Below are 25585 nucleotides of genomic sequence, written 5' to 3'. Positions count from 1 at the left end.
CCTCAAAATATTCTTTTTATTTCAATTTATTTTTTATGAATGCAAACGTGCATTAAAAAGAATAATTATATCAAAATATATGATTGTTCCTAACTTTTAAGAGTTTCATTTTAAGAATATGAAAAAATTATTAGCTAATAGTTATTTACTGAATTACAGGAAAACATGATTCTTTTTATCTTATTTTCAAAACAAATTAAATATTTTTTAATTTGTGTTCAATGATTTGTCAATTAAAATTATTGAAACATGATTTGTCAAAACAATTTTAATGAATATCACTCCTTTTGGTGCTATGCTATCCAGATGCTCTATGTACTCTAATATTTTCCTTTTATTTTTTAATTCTCTATTGCATACATAAGATAAAATGATCAAGACTCAAGCAATCTGATTAATCAATTGTTGATATTATATTTTGTATCAATTAAGCATCCAACAATCAGTATTATTTATATTATCTTTCGAGAAATGGCGACTCTATGTGTGGAACTGGTTGGACCATGACCGAATTGGTTGGGAGGTCAAGTAGACTGGGTTTTAGACATTAGTTGCCGAGTATTATTAATTAATGAAAAAATGAAAAACAAACATTGGTAGCGGTGGATCTTCTAATGTGAAAAAGTGATCATGTTATTTGATCACAACTACTTATTGATGATAAAATAAACGAGAAAAAAATTATGATCACAATCACTTATTGATGATAAAATAAAAGAGAAAAAAATATATAATTTTTAAATGAGTAGTTGTGATCAAATAACATGATCATTTTTTCACATGAAAAGATTCACTCCTAATATTGGTTAGCTTCTTTAATAAGAGCATGTAATTTATAATCATTGACCGCCACCATAGCTGCCGCCTCCATTGTTTTCCGCCACTCTAACCTTTCCTACGCCAGTGAACTCCTCCGCCATGCCTACCAGGTTCCACATCCTTAAACACTGCTCTTATCAGGTTCTAATCCTCTTGAGCATCTGTTTATCAGAACTGTGTTTAGAAAGTTTCCATTCATTGTCAAGGCTGCACAGAAAATTTTAGACATTTGGGGTTTGGGGCAGGTGAGGTTAAAAAAAAAATATGGCAAGTCTAACAATTCGCACGTAGATGATCCATGAAGATACAAATGATTTGGCAAAGCTTTGACTTCATTTCTTAGCGCATATAAGACACCAATTCATCGTTATAGTGCACCAAAAGTATTGAAAGAAAATCATACAGGAATATGCAACAAAGAGAAATATTAACGGCACCACTCACACGATGTATAACGGCAATTAAAACACCATAACATTAATCATAAATTTTCAGATAAAATTAGATCGGTAGCAGTATCTTGTCCCACATACTAGGTTAGCTGTCGAACGGAGTGAGATCTTCACATATTAAGCAGATGACGTAGGTTATAGTCAGAAACTGTGCAAGCATCAGCAGAGGGAGACGTCTCGTAAGATTTGGCTTCGAGTATATGTCGCAGAATTAGCAGGTATCAGCGCCTCCTCCACTTGTCAATTATCATGAATGTTAACAGCAATAAATGTACATACAGGACAGAGCTTCATTTAATGCCAAAAGACAACGCATCAAACTATTCGGTGACTTTGTGTAGAGGTTTAAATCTTTAAAATGCATAAAACCCCTATAAGCACCGGCATAAATTGAGCAGCAGAAATAATTGAATCGACTCAGAATCATGATACATCCTGAAGAGCCAGATTCAACTCGTGCGCAGATTTTGCAATTGATCCTCCTCTTCTACAGGTTAAGGGACAACAAATAATGAGGAAATTAGCATGAGAAATTCTAAATCATCCTAAAATATTAGCTTAATAAACTTCATAATTACTTGATCAAGAAAGTACTAATGTTTATTGAGCTTTCCAAATATTAATGTTTTTACTTTATTTCACACTTTAATTAGAGGACTTAAGCTAATTATTTAAAAACTATTCAGCATTACTACATTAGCACTGCCAGAATCGGCTTAAATAAAAGGATAATGGTAAAAAAAAAGGGCAAATAAATAAACATGAACAGGTACCTCATAAGAGAAGGTAAAAGACGTTTGACTTTTTCAAGCTCTATAAAGCAGAGGTTGCAACGTTCTAGCCTGCACCTCATTAACAAGCAAAAAATAAATTGAATCGATATGCAATATACAAAAGTAAAAATAAAAATAAGAAAAGCCATGATGATCAATTAAAACCTTTTCTCTGCCTCAATATCAACACCAACGGAAGGTGTAGCTGATAGGGTTGAATAGATTACTGAACCAAATATTCTGACCAGTTTCAATAGCATTTCCAAGGATGTTCCTAGATATCTACAGATATATAAATATCAAAATTGTCAACATGGAACTAAATCTATAAAATTATAATTTATAAATGTAAATAAATAAAACACATCAAATTCCTCATGTTCTAACGTTAAGGGAAAATGAGTCAAGTGAGGCTTTCATAGCTGATCTAAACATGAAAATCCGAGATATGTTGGAAGTGATTATTTGAAGAATTTACAAGAAAAATAATCGAACACTATTGAAGGCAAGGAATCCGCAAGACATTACTTTTGCTATAATGGAGACAAATGACTTAATAGAGGCAGATCAAAACTTACATCAAACAAGAATCAAAACCAAAATACATAAGGCACATATATAATAAAACATGCAATAAGAGCCAAAGAGCTCATAGCTCAATTGACAGTGACACCAGCTCAAATAGACTAGGGTGCGATAAAGATGTCAGAGGTTGGATCCTGCATGAGGTCACCCGCTCTTCTCCACTACATAGGTCAATGTTACCCTCCCATTCCTCCACAAAAGTACATAAATAATGCCGCAGTGTGTCTTGTGTATAACTCAGCAATTATAATCCTATACATACATTAACAACTAACCTGTACTTTCTTCTGAGTAGGCTTCAAACATATCAGAGTTAAAATTTCCAACTTATTTTTGCCTAAAGACCAGTCGCAGTTTACATTAATGATTACTGATCAGTGTCACTCTCCCTGGCTCCCTTTCACTTAACCTTTTCTCCTTGGATATATTCCTTCCACTTTCACCCTCCACAAAAAACTAAGAAAAGCTTATCTTCTAGGGTTACTGCATAATACAGCTGGAGCACCTGATAAGCTGGTCTAATACACAGAAATTGAGAGAGAAAATATATCCAATAAACTTCAAACAAGGTGAATCATAACTTCTATCACCCGGCCCCTTCCTTCCAATCTCCAAAATGGCCTCCTGATTCCTGTTGTTTGGAATACCCTCTACACTGGTCTAATACACAGATTGAGAGAAAAATATTATGCAACGAAATTCGAACAAGATAAATCATGGCCTTTATTACCCATATGTTGATTATTCTAACCAGTCTTCCCTTCAATCCCTAAATTGGTCTTCCCCCTCATTCCCACAGAAAGCTGGTTATTAATATAATTGTTCTACTCACTAGTGTGGGTGATATTGAACACAAAAGAAACATTTCAAAAACCATATAGCTTTTTCGTTTTCTTTTTATTTTTCTCATTAGTGATTTTGATAAGCAAAATTTTATGCCCACAATATAATATCTGTCTAACACAATGCATGCTGCCTCGTATCAGATGGCAGAAGAGACAACACTTACCTATCCATTTCACTTTGTAGAAGGTCAGTTAGAAGTGGAAGAAGACCAGAGAATATTTCAAGTGTGACGATATCAATTTTTTCCATTATAATGCTAACAACATCAGCAATCACCTGGAATAAATACCAATAAGACTAAAGTATTATGAGGGTTTCGATATTTGCTAAAAAATGATTATTGCATCAATGTCGTTGATACCACAAAAGAGAACACAGAATAATATTGAGAAGCTGTAACGAGTAGTGTCAGAAAACAAACAACTCAAAATGCTCACAGCATGATCATCCATCTTCGCCATTGTACCGATGACCTCTTTAACACCATTTCTTTCCCAACATCTGAAGACCACCTGCAACATAATGCTTTCAAAGTTCAGAAAATTTATGAATGGCGGCAGGTTTGGTTCAGTTACCAAATTTCAATTTAACTTGGTCTAGGTAAAATAAAATTTTATTAAAGGATGTTTCTGAATAAAAACCATGTTCTCATTGTGCTTGTTCAGGAAAATCTCTCTGGGTCAGGCTGTGGATCCTTCAAACTTGATTAGGGACAATTTCAACTCACCAAAAGAAAAACTTGGTTCAAAATGGTTCAGCTGGTTGCAGTGATTTGGTATCTATGATTATAGAATCTCTAATATAATTTTTAGGGATAAATATTTTCCTTTCTTTTATGGGATAAAGTGGTCTTCTTAGGCTTAGCTTCTTTTGGTGCTTGACTAACAGCTATTTCAAAGGGTTTCTTCATTTGATATACAAAGTTATTAGATAGCATTGCCAAGTAGATTTTTCTTCTCCTTGTGCACTCCACTAACCACTTTATGCTTGTGGTATACTGTGAAAGGATAGTATCCTCTCCTGTTGTGTTTCTCTTCTCGAATAAAATTCTTCTCTTGTCAAAAAAGGAAAAAGAAAAGATGCGGAAGAACTTCATGTTCATCCAGGTTACATTCCTGCAACCCTGACCCGTTGAAATTTAGTAACATGCAAAAACTCTTGCTTATTATACATATAACACTAGGGCTGTGCATGGGTCAGGTCGGGTCGGATTTTTGTGCCGACCCGACCCAATTTAATTTTATAGGTCAAGTATTTTGACCCGACTCAGTTTAATTTGATCTAAGTCAGGTCAGACCCGATTTGAAATTTTTTTTTTGAACTGGTTCAGAACTGACTTGATTTGGTTTATGAAGTGGGTCTGACTTGGTTTCAAAATCGGATCAAATCCGACCTGACTTTCAAAATCGGGTCAAATCCAACCTGACCCACTTTTGACTTGGTTTCAAAACTTGTTTTTTATTTGATTTTTTTTATAGTTATTGATTTAATTTTTAAACTCAAGTAATTTAATTATTTATTTGTTTTAAAATATATAAATTATATAATAAATTTGATATTTGTTGAATAAATACCAATTCTTCAAAGAAAGTGCTAATATTACTATTTCATGGTACTAATCAGTGTCATGGGTAGCTCATTCTAACTCATAATTGATATTTGCAATTAGCAATTATCATGATTTTATTGGATCACTAAAAAGCTCCAAATTGATGATAAATTAAAAAAAAACAATCCAAACATAAAATTATCCCATAAAATATCAGCGTAAAGATTCCATTTCCATTTACTCAATGTAAGAAATTAAAATTAACAGATATTTACGAACAATTTCTGTAGTATGACTAACTCTTATTTAATCAACACTAGTGTCTGCAATCTATCCCATTTCTTGACTACCCCATGGAATCTTGGAGGCTTATAGCACATAAAATCTTCAGGTAGACAGAATAACTATTATCCTATCACATGTTGTATCAAAATTAAAGCCTATGAATTTGTAATCCCTTCTGGATTCAAAGTCACTAGATCACAAATATATTTTCACATTGATCTCCAATCACTCATATGATATGATCCAATTTCCCTCTCTACCATATTTGTGATAGTATTACTAAAATCTAGATCACACAAGTTACCTTCGCCCGTATTCCAACACCTCAACAAGCTTGTTTCCATTCTTATCAAGAGAAGAGAGAACCTAAGCCCCAAATTGCCTTACAGTGATTTTTGGTTTTTTTTTTTTTTTTTCACAAAATGGGTCTAGGTCAAGTTTTGGGTCAATGGGTCAATTATTAAAACAAGTCAAGTCTAAAACTGACCCAAATACAAATGATTCAATATTTAAACCAGTTCAAAAAAATAGATATTTATGGATCAGATCAAGGTCAGATCAAGAGCAGGGCAACTGAACCAATTTTTTTGCACACCCCTATATAACAGATAGCTAACACAGAAATCAACTAGTCATAAACTTATAGTCATAAATTCAAACATCAATACCTGTAACTTGGCTGAACGAGCCTGCATTGAACTGAGAAATTGATCATGTTGTTCCATCATATCAGCAATAGAATCTTCATCGCTAGCAGATATAGTGGCCTTCTCAGTGGATATGGAATGTGCTCTCTGTTTAACTTCGAGGGATAAGGAAATTACATTCTCCAAGGAAAACAAAACATGGGGGAAAAGCACACAAAAGCCAAAAGCAAACAAGTCTATCTACTCAATACAAATTGCTTCTAAATCCATTAACTCTCCAAGTTCAACATGATTGTCTTAACTCATTAAGATGTTGCAAAAACTTTGCACATAGAAATGTGAGTGTGGGGGAAAATTACTTATCATAGATATCTTTTCTTAATAAGAAAATTAAGAGAAACAAAATAAGTACAAAGAGAATCATCTTAGATCAACCAAAAGAGAAAAATGATAAAGCAAAAGAAATAAAACAAAGGGAAAATCCAGGTATCTCTAAATCAAATATAAACTGCATTCATTTAGGGTAATGGTAATAAGTTGATGTATAAGCAAAGTAAAAGCTACATTCTCTCTATGTGATTCTCTTAGAAATGAATTTCAGTAACTAATAGTACTTTTAAATAAAAAAGTTGTTTGGATGTTAAATTTAATAAGTATTTTTATGTATAAAATTACTAAAAAGGATGTGATGGAAGTGGTGGTGGGGGTGGGCGTGGATTGGAGCAAAATTAGATATTGAGAAAAATACTTCTCTTTTGGCTTATGCTTTTTTCAGAAGTCGGGAATCTTGGCTTAAAAATGCACCATTTTAACTTTTGTTTCAATTTTGCTCTTTAAAAAAAAAAAAAAAAAAAAAAAGTTGCATCCAAATGCACATATTAAATAAAAAGCACTATTATTTTGAAAAAATGATGCTTCTTAGTGAAAAAAGCTCATCTAAACGGGCTCTAACTTGCATGCCCTCCCCCAAATAAAGTTAATTTTCTGCACATTCTATTTTTTTTTGGATAAACTACAAGTATTCTCCACAGGAGGCAATCCTGTTCGGAGCGGGTCCAAGATTAAGGTTTTAAACCTCTCCCAAAGATGGTACTGGAGAGGATCAAACCCATTTTTTGCACATTCTTACAGAAGAAAGAATAGGTTTGAGTATACCACTATTTTTTTTCCTTTGTGTTCTTTGTTAAGTTAAATGTCTGTGAACAAAGTTATGATGCATTGATCATCATATCTAACATAAGGTAGAAGTAGAAAGGAAAGAAAATGATCATAAAAAACAATAAGTATAATACCCCACTGAACGGAAGCACATGAACTGATGATATCCTTCCATGAGAAATTCCTTGTCTAGGTCCCTCATAAATAAGAGACCGTTCCCTCTTTTCCAAATTGAGAAGTGGGCGCATTCTTCCTATATATTTTAAAGAGCATGAAATCAAAAAACCATTTAAATTAATGATAAAATCATCAACAATTTATACAAACAAAGATACCTCCTTTCTGTACATCGACAGAACATACATCTCTGTTCACTTTCTGGCCCCAGGCTTCATCTAGCACAAGAAGAACTCAAACATTAGTAACGTACCATCCAACAAAAGACATCCAGATTTTCACTAACAAATATTCATCAGTCATTATAACAACCACAACATGGTGTCATGGGCCTTCACACCTTTTTGGGCTTTAGTTTACTTTGGCAGCTTTAAGTTTATGTTTAGTCTCATTGTATCCTTGTGTTTAGTGTCTATATAAAAGCACACAGATCAAAACAGCTACGTAAAGAACACCAAATAAAGGCCATAAGCCCAAACCCTTCCCATATCAAGCTGAAGAGCATTGACACACCCCTAGCCATTTCTAACAATGGAATCACTTTGGAAAGTTTAGGCTCCCTGCAAGGCTAACACTTTGTCTAGAGACCTGTGCCTGACAAAATTATTAATAGCATCTTATCTTTAGATGTAAGAATAACTGAGAAAACAAGTCATCATTTCTCACAACATCCCATGTTCATGATGGCCTAAAGTATAAAACAAGAAGGGCATGCTAGAATATTTAAGGGTCAATATCTGTCACTGCAGTTTGATGCTTCTCTTCGTGGCACAGTAAACAAGTTTTTTTTTTTTCACTGGCACAGACATATCAAACAATCTATGTTTATCCTCAGAAAAACTACTTTCCATCTCAATACTTGTAGTATTTTCTTGTTGTGATTAACCACAGGAAGGCTTTCTGGCTCAGACACAGGAAATGTATCAACAGAGAATATAATTTCTAAGAACAACAGGAAATATTACCTTTCAAAGAACCAATTCACTTAAAAACTCAAATCACAAAGTACACAAAAAATGGCTTCATAAGGCAAGTAACACCACGCACATAAAAAGTTTGCTAGATGTAGTTAAAGCACATGCTCACAACTATGCTGTATTGAACCTTGGCGCTGTTCTACTGGTGGTGACAATCATACAATACATCTGTTCAAGTCATTAGGTTTAGATACTGTAAAAATAGTTCAGTATATATATAGTCCCACATCGTATGAGCTCAACCTATTAGGTCTTTTAGTCTCTTTAAATAGAGAGCTCTTGTACATTGTAATATACCATGTGATTATTCAATATACAATTATTCTTTAATCTCAAGTTGGTACCAGAGCTATTTCGTTCTAGGAACCCTCGCTTCCGCTTAGAAATCTTGTTCTTCGCTTTAAAACCTAAGCCCACTGCTTAGGAGTCATCTTTTCTTTGCCGTGCGTCCTTCCGGCAAGCCATCAAGGACTGTAAGTCCTCTCCTGCACGTGTCCACATCCCCAAACAGTCACCGGAGCCACCGTCAGCCACTGTTCAGGCTGCCGGAGTACTTTTCCGGCGAGATTTCAGTCTGGAACGAACGCGAACAGCACCCTCTCCTCCCGGCGACCTGCTCTGTGGAAGTCCGGCCACCATCGGAGTTGTCACGCGCTCTCACGCGCCTCCTGTCTTCTCTGCGCGTGGGCTTCACGCGCCACCTTCTGCCGGCGCGTGAGCACTATTCCGGCGGCTTTTTCCGGCCGTTCTTGGGCAGAACTTCTCGCCTTCTTCTCCTCTTTCCGGATCTGTGCTTGGTTCTTTGTGGGTCTCATTTTAGACGCGTGGTTCTCCTTGATTGGATATCGTTTGCCTTCGTTTACGACTTTTATATTCTGTTTTTAAATGGCAGCAGCGTCCACTGATCTCTCGGAGATTAACTCTCCTTGTCCTCCTGTCAAAACTTCCTCAGGAATCATCTCTACTAATATTGGGCCCATTACATCTTCCAAACTGAAGGATTCTACCTCTCTTGCTGCGAATATAGCTCAGTCAGACAATGCATCATTTGGTTCAGTTTCTCTCTCACTTGCGGACTGTGCTGCACTCCAAACTCTTCTCAAGAAGGCTTCTCCTCAGTCTCAACCATATACTGGTAATCCCGTTGCTTGTGTTTCTCATTCTACATCACTTGGCACTTGGATATTTGACTCAGGTGCTACCGATCATCTCTGTGGTAACAAAGAACTCTTTACATCTCTTACTTATTCTGATCATTTACCTTCTTTTACCCTTGCGGATGGAACCAAAGCCCCAGTTCGTGGGATTGGACAAGCTCGTCCGACCTCTACCTTGGCCTTGACATCTGTTTATTACATTCCTGGCATCCCTTATAACTTAATTTCTATTAGTAAGTTGATCCACTCCCTCACTTGCACCATCACTTTCTCTAACCATTCTGTTTCTGTGCAGGATCCGGGTACGGGAGAAATGATTGGAGTGGGTCGTGAGTCACAGGGGCTTTACTATCTGGATGTGCCTCGTCCTTCAGTGGCACTCTCTCTCACAGAATCTCCACAACTTATCCACAGTCGCCTCGGTCATCCAAGTATTTCAAAGTTGCAGAAAATGGTTCCTCTTTTATCCGGTCTTCAGTCTTTAGATTGTGTGTCATGTCAACAAGGGAAGCATACACGTTCCTCTTTTGCCAGTCGAGTCAATAAACGAGCTGATGCCCCTTTCTCTCTTGTTCATTCAGATATCTGGGGTCCAAGTCGTACCTTGTCTGTTTTAGGTTTTCGGTATTTCGTTACCTTCATTGATGATTTTTCCCGTTGCACTTGGGTCTATTTAATGAAAAATCGTTCTGAGTTATTTTCCATTTATAAAAAGTTTTATACTGAGATTCATATTCAATTTGGTGTTTCTATTCGTATTCTACGTAGTGATAATGCTAAGGAATATGTTTCTATTGATTTTTCTAATTTCTTGGCCACACAAGGTACTTCACATCAAACTACTTGTCCTCACACTCCACAACAAAATAGGGTGGCTGAACGTAAAAACAGACATCTCATTGAAACTGCACGTACCCTTCTTCTTCATATGCAGGTTCCCCTTCACCTCTGGGCAGATGATGTACTCATCTCTTGTTTTCTCATCAATCGCATGCCCTCATCTGTGCTCAACAATGACATTCCTCATAACCTATTGCTTCCAGATGTTCCTCTTTATCCTCTAACTCCACATGTCTTTGGTTGTACTTGTTTTGTTCATGATCTCACTCCTGGTAAGGATAAGTTAACATCCAAAGCCTTTCAGTGTATCTTTCTTGGTTATTCTCGTCTTCAAAACGGTTATCGTTGTTATTCTCCCGACCTTAAGCGTTACTTAGTTTCCGCTGATGTCACTTTTCTTGATTAACAACCCTTTAATTCTATTCCATCTCAGTTGTCACAGGTTGATCATGTTCTTCTTGTCCCTTTCCTTGACTTGTCTTTGCCAGCTGCAGGTGCTTCTAATCCAAATGAGCAACCTATTGCTTCTATACCTGAGAACCGTCCACTTCTCACTTATCAGCGTCGCAAAACTGTGCCTCCTGTCGACTCGACTCTTGCTGACTCATCGCCCACTGTTGTTGCTTCTTCCTCTCCGGATCCTTCACCAGAGACTCTTCCCATTGCTCAAAGAAAAGGTACACGTACTACTCGTAACCCTTATCCTCTTTATACTTTTTTGAGCTATGACCGTCTTTCTTCACCTCATTTCACCTTTGTTTCTAGTCTTTCTTCTATTTCTATTCCTAAGACCACAGGTGAAGCACTTTCCCATCCAGGGCGGCGCCAAGCGATGCTTGATGAGATGACTGCACTTCATTCCAATGGCATCAAAAATGTCTTTCTTCATGGTGATTTACAAGAAGAAGTTTATATGGAGCAACCACCGGGTTTTGTTGCTCAGGGGGAGTCTGGGAAGGTGTGTCGTCTTCGCAAATCCTTATATGGTCTCAAGCAGTCTCCTCGGGCATGGTTCAGTCGCTTCAGTTCTGCTGTTCAGGAGTTTGGCTTAATTCGCAGTAAAGTTGACCACTCTGTGTTTTATAGGATCACATCTCCTGATAAGTGCATCTATTTCTTAGTCTATGTTGACGACATCATCCTCACCGGGAGTGATCAAGCTGGAATTTGTCAGTTAAAACAGTATTTATTCAGTCAATTTCAGACAAAGGACCTCGGGAAGCTGCGTTACTTCTTGGGAATTGAGGTAGCACAATCTAGACAGGGCATTTCTATCTGTCAAAGGAAGTATGCCTTGGATATCCTAGAAGAGACTGGTATGTTGGTGTGTAAGCCAGTTGACACACCCATGGATCCTAGTATCAAATTACTACCCGGACAAGGAGAACCATTATCTGATCCTGGACGTTATCGGAGTTTGACTGGGAAGCTCAATTATCTCACTGTGACTAGGCCGGACATTTCTTTTGCTGTTAGTGTCGCTAGTCAGTTTCTTGATTCTCCGTGTGATTCTCATTGGGATGCTGCTGTTAGGATCCTTCGTTACATCAAAGGAGCACCAGGGAAAGGTTTATTATATTCAGATCAGGGAAATACAGAAATTTGTGGTTATTCAGATGCCGATTGGGCAGGATCACCCTCGGATAGGCGCTCTACTTCAGGCTATTGTGTTTTCTTTGGAGGAAACCTGATTTCTTGGAAAAGTAAGAAACAAACTGTTGTTGCCCGATCTAGTGCAGAGGCCGAATATCGTGCAATGGGAGTTGCTACCTGCGAGCTAATCTGGTTAAAGCAGTTGATTCGGGAGCTCCATCTTTGTGAACAGAAGAAACCCATGACTCTCATTTGTGACAATCAAGCTGCACTACATATATCCTCTAATCCTGTATTTCATGAGAGAACCAAACATATAGAGATCGATTGTCATTTCATTCGCGAAAAGATTCAGTCAGGAGAAATCAAAACGGAATTTGTCAACTCCAATGATCAACTCGCGGATGTCTTCACTAAAGCTCTTAGGGGTCCTCGGGTTGAATATATTTGTGGCAAGCTGGGTGCTTACAATATATATGCTCCAGCTTGAGGGGGAGTGTTAGAATAGTTGTAAAAATAGTTCAGTATATATATAGTCCCACATCGTATGAGCTCAACCTATTAGGTCTTTTAGTCTCTTTAAATAGAGAGCTCTTGTACATTGTAATATACTGATGAAAAGAAAGAGTGTTTTTCTGTATAACACTATTGATTGATTACATTGAGAGACCCAATAGGTCCTATTTATATTGAGTACAAAGAACAATGCTAATAAATAGCAACAGTAAACTAAGAGGCTTATTTACAATAACAAGAGACATTAATAAATAAGGGAACAAATAGCAAGGAAGTAATAAATGATAATCTAGAATATTCTACACTCCCCCTCAAGTTGGGAGATATATATTGATCATTCCCATCTTGCTGATCAAATCCTCAAAGGTCGGCTTAAGTAAACCTTTGGTGAGAATATCTGTCGTTTGTTCCTTGGTAGGTATATATGACAAGCATACACTACCGTCTTCTAATTTTTCTTTGATAAAGTGACGATCGACTTCCACATGTTTTGTTCTGTCATGATGGACAGGATTTTGAGCAATGCTGATAGCAGCTTTATTATCACAATATAATCTGATAGGTAGGGAATAAGAGATCTTCAACTCTTCCAGAAGCCTTCTTAACCAAATTCCTTCACAAATACCATGGGCTAAAGCCCGAAATTCCGCTTCTGCACTGCTTCTTGCAACAACAGTTTGTTTCTTACTTCTCCAGGTCACAAGGTTTCCCCAGACATAAGTACAATATCCTGAAGTAGATCTTCGGTCCATTGCAGAGCCAGCCCAGTCTGCATCTGTATAAACTTCAATCATCCTTTTGTTCCCCTTTTTAAAGAGAATTCCTCGACCAGGGGTGTTTTTGAGGTACTTGAGAATTCTATAAACAGCACTAAGGTGTTTTTCCTTAGGAGAATGCATGAATTGGCTAACCATGCTCACAGCAAAAGCAATATCAGGACGAGTGTGAGACAAATAGATTATTCAATATCCTGAAGTAGATCTTCGGGATAATCAATATCCAGCAAAAGCAAAAGCAATAGCAAGGAAGTAATAAATGATAATCTAGAATATTCTACATATACCATGTGATTATTCAATATACAATTATTCTTTAATCTCAAGTGATACAAAAGATCTGTTGATAGTGTGTTAAAAAATACCAACCTAATTGTACTACTTATATTAATAATTAGGTCAACTACTATTGTAGAATTTGTAGTATTACAAGTACAAGCCCAAGCAGACTAATACAATAAGACTACCAACCTAATAAAATAAGGAAACAATGCCTATGATTGCTTGCTAATTTAGATAATTAATTGATTCCATAATATATTCTAGAGATCTTTTAAGATATTCAAAAATATTATAAGATGCACTGAAGATATTCTAAGGTATTTTGTAGATATTCTATCAAGACCATTTGCTCAGTCAGGTTTCAATATTATGTCAAAGAACAACTTGACCTAAAAGTTTAAGTTGTTAAGTACGGACTTGAACAATTGTTAAGACACTAAAAATAAAAGTTACAATTAAATAGATTACGATTATAAAGCGTATTGCATGAATATCACTTATTGGAAAACAAGCACAGTTGTGGATAAAGGATTTGTACAAAACTTTAATATGATTACTAGCGGTCGGCTTTGTGAATTTATTGAATAATTTCCAATTTCAAGACATCTATCATAGTTTAAGCCTGTCTTAGAAGGAGGAATACCTTGAGTTGAGCTCACAGAAGCAGGGAAATTATTTTTATCTGCAAAACCACTTAATTCACTACCCTTAGAAGCCGCAGATTCAGTCACAGGAGAGAAAGGTGGCTTATCCACATCATCTCTGTTGTTCGCAAATTTACGTATATCTGCTGCCTTTGACTGCAAAGAGAATGGCATTATTCTTCCAGCAGCACCAACTTCTTTTCTAGAATCAGCTACAGGCTCTGACCTCATGCTAGTTCTGGGGACGATTACAGGTATAATTTCTGATTTATTGATAGGAGGAATATTGGATGTTGCATGAGATTTCAAAGAACTCCTTTTCTGAGCTGTTGCATTAAGCACTGCTGTTGAACCACCAGATACTGTTTTGGGACCAGAGTTCAAATTGATCCTTTGAGGAGTACTTGGTGCACTTCCTGTGGCTTCATGCAATCCATAAGTCAGGTGATGAGAAAGTATGGATATTAATGGACAAGAGGATCCAAATGGATCAAAACAAGAGAAGGATTAAACAGACAATTCAATCTAAACAAATGCTAAAAAAGATTAAAAAAATTATAGAAAGAGACAGGATATATACACGCCAAATATTTGCCCTCCTTCAAGGGGTCTGAATCTTGAGAAACTGACAACCTCCCAAGAGAACTTGTTTCTTTCAGTAAGGGATCTGGATTTTGGGAAACAGATAGCCTAGCCTTAGCTGTGATCTCATTCAGCACAGTCATATTTCCACTTGAAGATTTAGTTTCTGAATGACCATTCAGTGGATTCACATTATTAAGAGCATATGGTTCTATACGCTGGAAAAGAGGTCAGAAATGTAAAAAAGGAACATTAGCATTAAATAGTATCAAATACGACCATTACTAGAAGCAGCAAAACAATTTCTGAAAGATAAGTGCATCTACCGAGATGTCTACAACCCAGACTCCAACACAACTTTGATTGTATGAGCAGCCAAGAAGTTTTCCTTCATGAACATTAAGATCGGACAATCTAGACCAACCCACATCCACCATATCATAGCATCTTATGGGTTCCCAAGAGAAAACCTAAACAGAAACAAATGGAACATTGTTACCTTGATAAATGATTTCCTCCTACAAATTGACCAAAAACGGAGCTTACCTTCAAACTCTCATGTAAACCACAAAGCAGGGTCCTCCCATCAGGACTGAAAGTAAGAGAACGCACTCCAGTTGTCTAAAGTACAACAATACAAAATACTTTAGATTTTTTTCCAAAAAAACCAAAATTAACAACTTCAGTAATATTGATACTAAACTCAACCATCCAGGAGGAAATAGTGAAATTGCTATAACAGAAAGTACCTCAGGACCAGCTGAACCAATGAGCTCAAAGGTTTCAAGGTCCCAAAATTTAACAGTCCTATCTGCAGAGCCTAGACATGGGAAAGAAACGAATGAAATAAAAATTACACTTGATTTCATTCATTTAAACAAAAAACATAAAAGCTTCCATAAGAAAACGACACAAGAATCCAGCAGTGTATGTGAGGTGATCACCATAAAAAAAAAATGAAATAGAAATGTCAACATCTATTATTATTCATTTATTTTATTGATAAGGAAATTTATTAGTGTTAGAATATTAGGGTATCCTTTGTTATGTAGTATTATTGTGTTCAGTAAGCTATACTGTTTTAGCATGGGGAGTGTTATTGACTGGGATTGAACTAGTTGATAGACACTTGTACACGACCTAGATTATTCGTGTAAGTGCATGTTTTGTTCGAATTAATTTTTCAAAAGCTTTCTCGGTAAGATTTTAATTATAAACTATTTTAAAGGCAAAATAAACTAATCCATAACTCACGGGGCAAAAACTCAGTGTTATACATCACAATTATAAGAGTCCCATTGGTGAATTATATTCTCTCTTTTCCCAGTGATCTAATCATATAATTTTAAAATGGTATGTGTTAGAATATATTGTAATTATACAATACCAGGTGAATAAGGAAAAAAACAATTCATTATTATAAATAGAACCTTCGTGTGGTATGATCAGACACACAATTCCACAACTTCAATTGTATAAAAGAAATGGCACCATCCTCCGTAACATGGTCCGTTCATTGTTTTTGCTGTAGAGTTCCAAAGTTTGGAACTCCCTTTGTTTTTAGTTCTCATCCTTCACTTACGGAAATTTCCTTCAATACTAGTCAGAATTTGTTAGCGTAAGCTTCCAATTCTTGTGGAAGAGTAAAGAGGATAAAGACCATAAAGGCTCTTTCTTGTTGCTTATTGTGCTCAAAGTGATCCTTTTTGTGGGGTGTCATGTCCACAAATTCTTGCATCATAGATCGTGCTTTGGCAAGGAAAGCTTCCATGCAAGTGTCTTGCTGTTTGTGCAGGCTTCTCAAACCATAAACAATGGAATAGGGTCATTGTATGTCAGTTTTGGGCTTCTTGCAGGCCACATAGTATGTCTCAAATGGTCAACTATCTCAGGGTTAATGGTTGTAAAGAACCAATTCAACCCAAAAACTTAAGCTGTTGGGTGAGGCTACATTAATGATTTTATATATCTCAACACGCCCCCTCACACGAGAGCCCACTGGACTTGAAGGGTGGACAATGCACAGGCCCACCTACCTGTGCGAAGAAAGAAATTCCACAAGAAAGAAAGTGGGGGGCGGTGAGGATCGAACCCGGTACACTGAGGCTCTGATACCATGTAAAGAACCAATTCAACCTAAAAGCTTAAGCTGTTGGGTGAGGCTACATTAATGATTTTATATATCTCAACAATGGTCTACCACACAACACTCAAGAGTTATAGATCAATCTTCTTCCAAGCAAAGAGGTCAAGACATAGTCACTAATCGCATTCCGCATTAGAAATAGCAGCCTCAAGGCACCATTTTTCGTGAAGCGAAGCTACCATTTTCGGCAGCAAAAACAGCAGCCACAACTGCAGCCTAATTGCGCCACTGCACGGAAGAGGGGTCAAATTCCATATTTGCCTCTATTTAGTCGGTGGCTTAGGCCTTTATAAAAAGGGCACAATTGACTTTTTGCCCCCTTTTTTTCTTCTTATTGTTAGAATATATTAGAATGTATATAATATTAGAAAGCATATTGTTTTGTTAGTCTCACGTCAGTGAGGGCCCAAGCCTGTGTTCTATTATTATAAATATAAGTCTTGTGTGATCATACTAAACACAGTATAATTCCTCAATTCTAAGTTGTTGAGATATATAAAACCATTAATATAGCCTCACCCAATAGCTTAAGCTTTTGGGTTGAATTGGTTCTTTACATGGTATCAAAGCCTCGTGTCCCGGGTTCGATCCTCATCGCCCTCCACTTTCTTTCAAGTGGAATTTCTTTCTTCGCATAGGTAGGTGGGCTTGTGCATTGTCCACCCTTCAAGCCCAGTGGGCTCTCGTGTGAGGGGGCGTGTTGAGATATATAAAACCATTAATATAGCCTCATCCAATAGCTTAAGCTTTTGGGTTGAATTGGTTCTTTACATAAGTCTTATTACTATCCCAACTTGAAACCACATCTATACTATTGATTCCGACCTCTTTCTCTCTCTCTCTCATTTTCATCTCTTGCCTTTGTCCTCTCGGTTTTCTTAAGCCCATAAGCAAGGCTCGACAAAACCCATCAACAAGGCTCAGTTTTCCAGCAGTTTTCCCTTTTGTTTTGACTTTTTGAGACTCTCCACTCGATTTCTGGCAAGCCCATCAGCAAGGCTCGATTTTCCGGCAAGCTCCTTTCAGCAAGAATTAGTTTTCCGACAAGCTTATTGACCCAGCAATTTTCTTCCCCGATTTGCAGCTTTTTAGCAACATATTTTAAAACCAAACAAATTTGCTCTGTTTTGCTGCGATAAAATAAAGAACGAGCACCCACTATCGAACAAGCTCACTCAAGTTTTCACCTACTAATGTGGACGTCATTGTAGCAGCTATATCGCTACCCTTTATAGCATTTTTCAGGGTCAGCCGCTACCCGCCATTGATAACTATGAGATCAACCTATCAACCATCCTCAACCTTTTTGGTAAGAAGTTTTGACTTGCCCTACCCTGCAAACCAAATTTACACAGAAGTAGTCCAGGACTTATAAGTGGCCAATCTAGTCAATTCCTTTGACGTGGGCTGGACATTAACATTGGTTAGCATAGTAAAGTTTTTGGTGGCCTAATATTAGAGTACATAGAGTATATGGATAGCATAGCACCTTTGTTTCGTGTGTTGTATCAGATGCCATTTAGCAATGCCTCTTCAAATTTTGTCTATGATTGTCAATTTCCTATTATCTCCAATTACGTGTACTCTTTGTGGTGCTATTTCCTAGTAGATTGATACAAACTCAACCCAAAGTAAAAGTGAAAAGACTAAAATTATATTGATATAGTTGAATCTAGACCAGACCCAAGATTTTCATTACACCAGTATCAAAATCAGACTAGAAAAATTCCAAAATACAAAAATGTAAATGAATAGAAAAAAGAAAGAAGAAGCAAAAGCCAAGCTATAGAAAATTGGAAATTGCCTTGATTCTCTACCATGTCCCAAGGCTAAATTCCTTGATTCCCTTCTGTGATGCCATTCTCTCTTATATATTTTCATGATACAGCCCCTAAAGAATCCCACTCATCATATTCTAGCATATTCCACCACCTCTTCTAACAGATTAGTTAAGCCACTTTTGATTCCTTGTGGCCACTCCTACGGTACTCATTGCCACGTTTCTAACAATACTCCTCCCTACACTTTCACCTTGTCCTGAGATTATCACACAAAACCATAGGGATGGATAAGGGAAATTAAAGTTCTCGAAGAAGGATTGTATCCAGAGAATCTTTGCACATGTGACTGCCAAACTTCTGCATTCAGCATCTGTGCTAGAGCTCACAACAAGCTCCTGTCATCAGGGTCACTAGCCCAATCAACATCTTTATAGGTTATGAGATGAGTGGATGATGGGAATTTGGACATTGTAGCACAAGACCAAAGGTAGATCTTCCCCTAAGATATCTCATTACTTGTTTGACAACTTTCCAATGATCATCAAGAGGCTAAGATATAAACTGGCAAACTTTGTTGACTGCGTAACTGATCTCGGAACCATGTCTGGACAATTTGGAGCTAGATGGCATAGGAGTAGCTATGCTCTAATCTTAATGCATATCTGCCTGAGCTAAAAGGTAGTTGACATGTAACACCAAAAGATGACCTCTTAACTTAAACACCAAGACAATATTCGAGATCTCCCAAATCCTTCTGATCAAATTTTGAGTGAAATTGTGAGATAAGTTGCTGAATAAACATATGATGATATCATCTACATAGACAAGAATGTAGATGCATTTTTGCTTGTCAGAAAAGTGAACAATGAAGGATCACAACAGCTAGAACTGAACCTGAGAAGGAGTAGAGACTATTTGAGCCTGTCAAATCAAGCTCTGGGTGCCTTCTTGAGGCCATATAGAGCCCCAATGAGCTTGCAAACTAGACTTTTATCAGAAACTTTAAAGCTAGGAGGCTGATACATATAAACTTCTACCAAGTCACCATTTAGAAATGCATTTTTTACATCAAGTTGTCTAAGTGGCCAGGCAAGAGTAAGCATAATTCATCTGTAGTTAGACCGGGTACCATAAGAATTATATATATATATATATATATATATATATATATATATGTATGTATGCATATATATATGTATGCATGTATATATGTATGTATGTATATATATGTATGTATGTATATATATGTATGTATGGCTCACAAGCTAATGTGTGGAAAAGCTTTGCTTGCAAGCTCATGAGCTAGCTCGATAATTTCCAACCCTTGAGCTTATCAAAAACAACTTTTGAAACCCAAATAAATTGTTTTGGGCATATATTCATAAGGTACAAATTAAGACTTATGAAAACAAGTTATTGAGAAAGCTAAAAACAGCAAAGGTGGTAGCTGTTATTATAATAATTCTGACTAGATTAACCTTAATGAATTGTCAAAATTCCATTCCTGCATAAGTACTTCTCAAAGCGCATATCCAAACAAAATTTAGCTTATTTTAGACCACATTTATGAAAATATAGTTTATTTAATAAATTCTACTCATATAAGTACTGATCTAATCTGTTTATCCAAATAGGGCCATGATACTTTCCCAGCAACACCTAGTGAAACATAATGTTACTATCATGGGAGCAAGAGAAATGGAAGACTTGCTTGTTAAGGTACTGCTTTCATGATTTCATTAGAAAAGTAAGACTAACCTGTTGCTAGTAGAAATTCACTGGGATGAAAATCTATACACTGGATCTGGCCCTCATGACCCTTAAAATCATGCAAGAGCTTTCCTGCAGTCAGATCCCACAACTGCAAAAGTATACAAAATAATTTACATCAAATAAAAAAAAATAGATTCTCATTCACATGGTAAAGTGTAGTAGAAACCATATAGGCCTATTTATATTAATCACATTCCATAACAATACCAAGAAGATAAATATACTGCAAACTATGCACTAAGACTGATGAGTCAAGAACTTTACAGGCTTTCAAGAAGCCACATACTGAAGCCACTAGTCAGTGAAGACTAGATAACTCAATTCAAAATATTATGACAGATGAGTTTGATTTTTTTATAGAAAAAAATATTTGATTGGATAGGAGAGAGAAAACATACGGGTGAGAAGCGAGGACAATATATCCTCCAAAACAAGGTGAGCAAAAAAAAATGGGACAAAAAATAATAATAAGTAGACTCAAGAATGAAGCAAGGCTGCCCAATCTCTCTACATGTAAGTAGGAGCAAATCCATGAAACAACCATAAGCTGAACACCAATTAGAGGGCAATAAACAATCCTATCCTACAGCAAGTTTATGGCAAAGGAAAAGACATCATTCAAAATAAATGCAAGCATTCCCCTCCAACCAAATGCACCAAATGACTGAATAAACAGCAACAACCACAAAGTTTTAGCCTCCTTATTAGTGTCAAACCCTTCATGAAGGCTGTGCAAAATTGAGGGACACATTCCATGTTCACCAAGAACCCCAAAAAGATTGTTTCAAAGGAAAGTGGCTGGTTTACAATGCAAAAAATTAGATGGTTTACAGTTTCTGAGCTGGTTCTTCACATAATACAAATATGAGAAGAATGAGGCTTGTGAGGCCTCTAAATTTGGAACCTCGCCGATAGTAATCTTGTTCCAGTACTACTTTCTGAATAAGACTTGACCTTAGAGCAAGCTTTGGAATCCCAAATGAGTGTATCAAGAAGCAATCTTAAAATATTTCAAGAGGAGGATAGAAACTGAAAGAAGTATTTAACAAATAAAAAATGTTGCCAGAAGAATTCAAATTTCAAACTATCCTATCTGAATTCATAGAAAAATAAAAAAAAAAATTGCAAGACGTGACAGTGGCAGAGGATCATTGCATGAAAAAAAACAAGAAGAATCCAAGTTCCAAATTATCATTTCTTGATTAGAAGAAGTTTTGCACTCCGAATCCAAGTGTATAAATTCACAACAACTTAGATCCACTCAACTATTTGTTGTGCTATATGTGCACGGTTTGCAAGCACAGATGGAGAAAATCAAAGTGAGTTCCTTTTTTATATATAAGAACTTCGTTTAAAGGAAAGAATTACAAGAAAGAAGGTGGATGAGGATTCCCCCTGAAATAGAAGTATAGAACACCACCAAAACTAAAGCAAGACAGAAAAATTACTAATAGAAATTAGCTTTCCATTCCCTCTGCATGTTTGACAAGGAAAACCCTAAACAAAATAATGTGAAGAGCAACAAGAAGACAAAACCAATTCTAGTCCAAAGCAAGTCTAGCAGAAAGGATTTTCCCAAAAAGTTCTAAGCATCCCTGTCTGACCAAAGACACCAAAACACTTTTCCCTCCTTATTTCTGTCAAAGCCTCTGAATTTGAACAATAAGAAATGCTCCTTATTTCTAGTCCCGCTGTAAACCCTTCAATGAGACCATTTTACATCCCCCTAAAAAGCAGCCAACTCAAGAAATCTACAACTCAGGTGAAAAGAAACGAAGGAAAAGGGTCACCTTGCATATCATACTAAGATTATATTCCCATTCACACTCAGTGAAGATGTGCCCACAATAGAAAACACTCAAACAGTGAGCAACTATATACCTAGAAGGTTGCAAATCCAACAATGAACAACTTAAATTCTTACTTTATCTTTACTACCACTTGTATACTCTCAAAGTATCATGTTTATTATGTTCACCCTGTCGATTTCTTCTCTTACTGAATAAACATTTCATATTCCAAGCATAATGATCATTATAGTATACATTTGAACTTGCTCTTTATTTTTAAGGGTATCATCATGTACAAATCTTGATGCATTAAGGGTTTCAACCTCATATTCATTACATCCTCCCAACATGGACGAAGCTTGAACTGCAGTTCTTAATTATTGTTATTTGAGATGAAACATGGGACCATATATGGTTCAACAAACATAGATCATAGAGAAGTATAAATTGTTTATGTGATTGATCATAATAACCTTGTTATGGAATCTTGACTCCATTAGTGTCATGAAAAAGGAAAGCAATTCTAACCTTCACAGTATTGTCCTCTCCACCTGAAACAACCCAGCGTCCATCTGGGGTAAACCTAATTGCATTTACCCCTCGAGTGTGGCCCTTGTAAGTATGGATACAACCCTTCTTTCTTATGTCCCATATCTTAAGATTTGTGTCTAGAGAACCAGATGCAAAGAACTCTCCAAAAGGATGGAAGTCCACCGATGTACAGTTGGACCTATGACCAGTAAGAGTACGAACAACTACCAAAGAAACATAGCAAGTCAAAGGCTAAATTTATCAGATGAGCAAAAATGTTATAGTAAAGATAATTAAGTTTTATGAGAATACTCAGATCTCTTTTCATTAGTGTTTTAAAATCATTAAACGAAATGGCAAGTAACAGCATACTCTTTGCCTCCTCTAAGTCCCAAAGTTTGATAGTACCACTTGCAGCTCCAGCAGCTACCAACACTTCAGAGGAATCAAAGCTTACAGAATCTATTCCACTCGAATGTCCTGACAAACTCTGCAAAAGGAGAAACGGCTCTTACTGAAAACAGATAAACAAATAGATTTTCCTTTTCTGTTAAAGGAATAAGTTTCTATACATATAAGACAGACAAAAGTAAATAAGCAGACGATAATAGTATCATCCCTTAATATCCCAAGAAAAAAATACCAAAACGCATCAAGACAATCAACCAAACACTGGTCCCCAAGGAGACATTCCAATAGTTGAGTACCCCATCAAACGAACACCATAAAGATGCCAAAAGACAACAGAACAAGGGGATATATTTTAGGCTTAAAATTTTTGGCATGTTTACATTTAATCCCCAACCAACTACACCAAACCCCAGCATACTCACAAGATCCTGCCTGCCCATTTGCTCTCTAAACATCTAAACTGAATGATCAAGAACTGCACAAAGTTCTCAGGACATACCCACATCTAAAAACATGTAATTATTGGTTTTAAAGAACATAGTCCAAGATGCACACATGTCAGGTGGCAGATACACTACACATATTGTTCATATGCATATAAGAACAGAAATAAAAATTATCTAAGAACAACCCTTAATAACAAATAGAAATGATGATGATATGATGACACATTTAATATAGCTGAACTCAATCCGATGCTACCTTGACAAGAAGTTCACATATAGAACCATCCAAACACCATTTTTCTCACATTCATTACTCACTAGTTATTCCAACAACTTCAAACAATTAAAAGTGAAATCCAAATGTGAAAGGGCATGAAAAACTCAACATAAGAAAAACCGTAAAAAAATATGCATATGAACAATGACATGAAACCCTTTAAATTTTTATCCAGAGTAAAACTACGAAAGATAAAACTAATAATTCAGATGCAGCTAAAAAAGATCAGGAGAGGAGAACGAACCAGTATAGCATTAGGTTTACCAATAGCCCAAAGATTAACCTTGTGATCTTCACCTCCAGTGACAAGAACCCTGGATGATTTCCTCCCAATTTTGAGGCAATTGACAGAAGAAGCATGTGCTACAAATTCCTCTGGACAAAATTCGTCAAGGCCAACTAACTGATCACTTGATGCCAGCAAGTTACAAATATAAACACAGGGACGGTAAAAGCATAACAAAGTAAGCAAAGGAGAGAGATCTACAGAGGGAAGAAAAAGTGAATGACCCGAAAATTGAAGGACGAGTGCATAGATCAAACAAAATGTAAACGGACATGAAGGATACGTAGCTTGTAGGCGCGTTTGGTAGTCATCGGCAAGCAGTACAGGAATCGAAAAACCTAATAATTGCAATTGCGACAGTAACAGCTGCTCTCTATTTGAGACATTCGAGAGATCTAATTTGGTCCTCTAAGATTCCCAGATCTTCACTACCCACACCAGTATCAGCTGCTCCAGAAAAAATATAACAAAAATAAATGTTTGTGAATGGTGTTAAAAATTTTAACTTAGTGGTTGCACCCAAGCCACGGATCAAAACGAAGAAAGAACAGAAAGAGTGAAACTGAAATAAAACAAAGACCAACCTAACCTGTATTTTAATTCTTGTTCTTTTTTGGTAAAGCGAGGTTGGAGAAGAGATTGCTTCAGAGTTCAGACTATACGAGACGAACAAGTAACTCAGAAACATTCACTTTTGCCTGCTCTTGTTTTACTTGCTCTGCTTGTTGCAAATTTAGCACGCGCACGCAAGCAGAGTGTGTTGCATAAGCATGAAAGATTTAGGTGCCAAGCGCAATGCTAATGCCACCGAAGCATGGAGCGAGTGCTTCAGTTTCCTCCTCTGCTACCAATCCAACAGCACCACCGCATTTGTTTGAAGATCTGTGCGAGACCAAAGCCCAGGGTAGGACAGCAAAGAAGAGAGTAGAGGGGCACTTTCACGATCTGTGACTGTCCTTCGCCAGTGATAATGTTTATGTTCAAATTAATCTGAGAGTGGGAAGGCTCAAAATATAAATATGAGAAAAATGAGAGGAAATTCTGTAAATACATGAAAGCTAAGATACACGTTTTAACCTTTCTACTTGCCTTTTTAAGTTGTAACACTTTTTCCTCCCTCCCTCGGCAAATCAAAATTGAAAGGACCACACGCAACAAAACTCATCTTCTTAGCTTCTTATGGGCTCTATCGACCTTTGCGATCTTTTCTTACCTTCTTTAATCATTGATTTCGGAGTCACAATCACAAATTGATTAAAGGGATCTATTTTTTAAAGCATTGTTTTTGGAAAAAAAAAATCCATTCATATTCAATTAAGATTTTAAATGATTGAAAAAAAGTCACATGTTATTTGATTAAGATTTTAAAAGATTATTTTAGAGTCTGTCCAAATCCATTGGTATTCAATTAGAATTTTAAACAAAGAAAAAACAATAACATGACGATTTAATAAATTTTCTATTGATTTGAATTTTAAGACTTTTT

At 36.5% G+C, this 25585-nt stretch overlaps 1 protein-coding gene across 3 annotated transcripts; it reads right to left on the bottom strand.

The window, feature by feature from the left end:
• Positions 1–860: 860 nt before the first annotated feature.
• Positions 861–25000, bottom strand: LOC133284377 (katanin p80 WD40 repeat-containing subunit B1 homolog KTN80.4-like). 3 transcript variants are annotated; one of them, XR_009747895.1, is made up of 20 exons: positions 24689–25000; positions 24383–24546; positions 24058–24188; positions 23052–23169; positions 22677–22903; positions 20344–20446; positions 15408–15478; positions 15205–15279; positions 14985–15128; positions 14657–14876; positions 14076–14498; positions 7450–7509; positions 7249–7367; positions 5978–6103; positions 3913–3987; positions 3639–3751; positions 2210–2326; positions 2045–2113; positions 1353–1758; positions 861–980 (listed from the first exon to the last, which is right to left on the bottom strand). XR_009747895.1 is itself a non-coding variant. In XM_061481376.1 (19 exons), exons 2-19 carry the CDS (start codon positions 24408–24410, stop codon positions 1695–1697), a joined length of 2283 nt encoding a protein of 760 aa, XP_061337360.1. In that variant the 5' UTR covers positions 24411–24546; positions 24689–25000; the 3' UTR covers positions 1201–1694. The 3 variants fall into 3 exon arrangements, 2 of the variants coding, with proteins under 2 accessions (XP_061337360.1, XP_061337361.1); XM_061481376.1 differs by lacking the exon at positions 861–980 and having other exon boundaries at positions 1201–1758; XM_061481377.1 differs by lacking the exon at positions 861–980 and having other exon boundaries at positions 1201–1758; positions 7450–7503.
• Between the last annotated feature and the right edge of the window lie 585 nt (positions 25001–25585).

This window comes from Gastrolobium bilobum, unplaced genomic scaffold (assembly GCF_033153095.1).
Source record: "Gastrolobium bilobum isolate Gb01-03AN ecotype WA unplaced genomic scaffold, APGP_CSIRO_Gbil_v1 utg19213, whole genome shotgun sequence".
NCBI lineage: Eukaryota > Viridiplantae > Streptophyta > Magnoliopsida > Fabales > Fabaceae > Gastrolobium > Gastrolobium bilobum.
Note: the sequence above shows the minus strand (reverse complement) of the source record. Positions and strands in the feature narration are given on the sequence as shown.

Bases quoted from the DNA above. Each gene is read 5' to 3' on its own strand.
- LOC133284377 (XM_061481376.1), bottom strand. From the start codon at position 24,410: ATGACTACCAAACGCGCCTACAAGCTAC. The intron at 15,129-15,204 runs GTAAGCTCCGTT...GTTTCTGTTTAG, and splicing joins GTTTACATGAGAGTTTGAAG to GTTTTCTCTTGGGAACCCAT. The intron at 14,499-14,656 runs GTATATATCCTG...GATTGCATGAAG, and splicing joins GGAGGGCAAATATTTGGCGT to CCACAGGAAGTGCACCAAGT.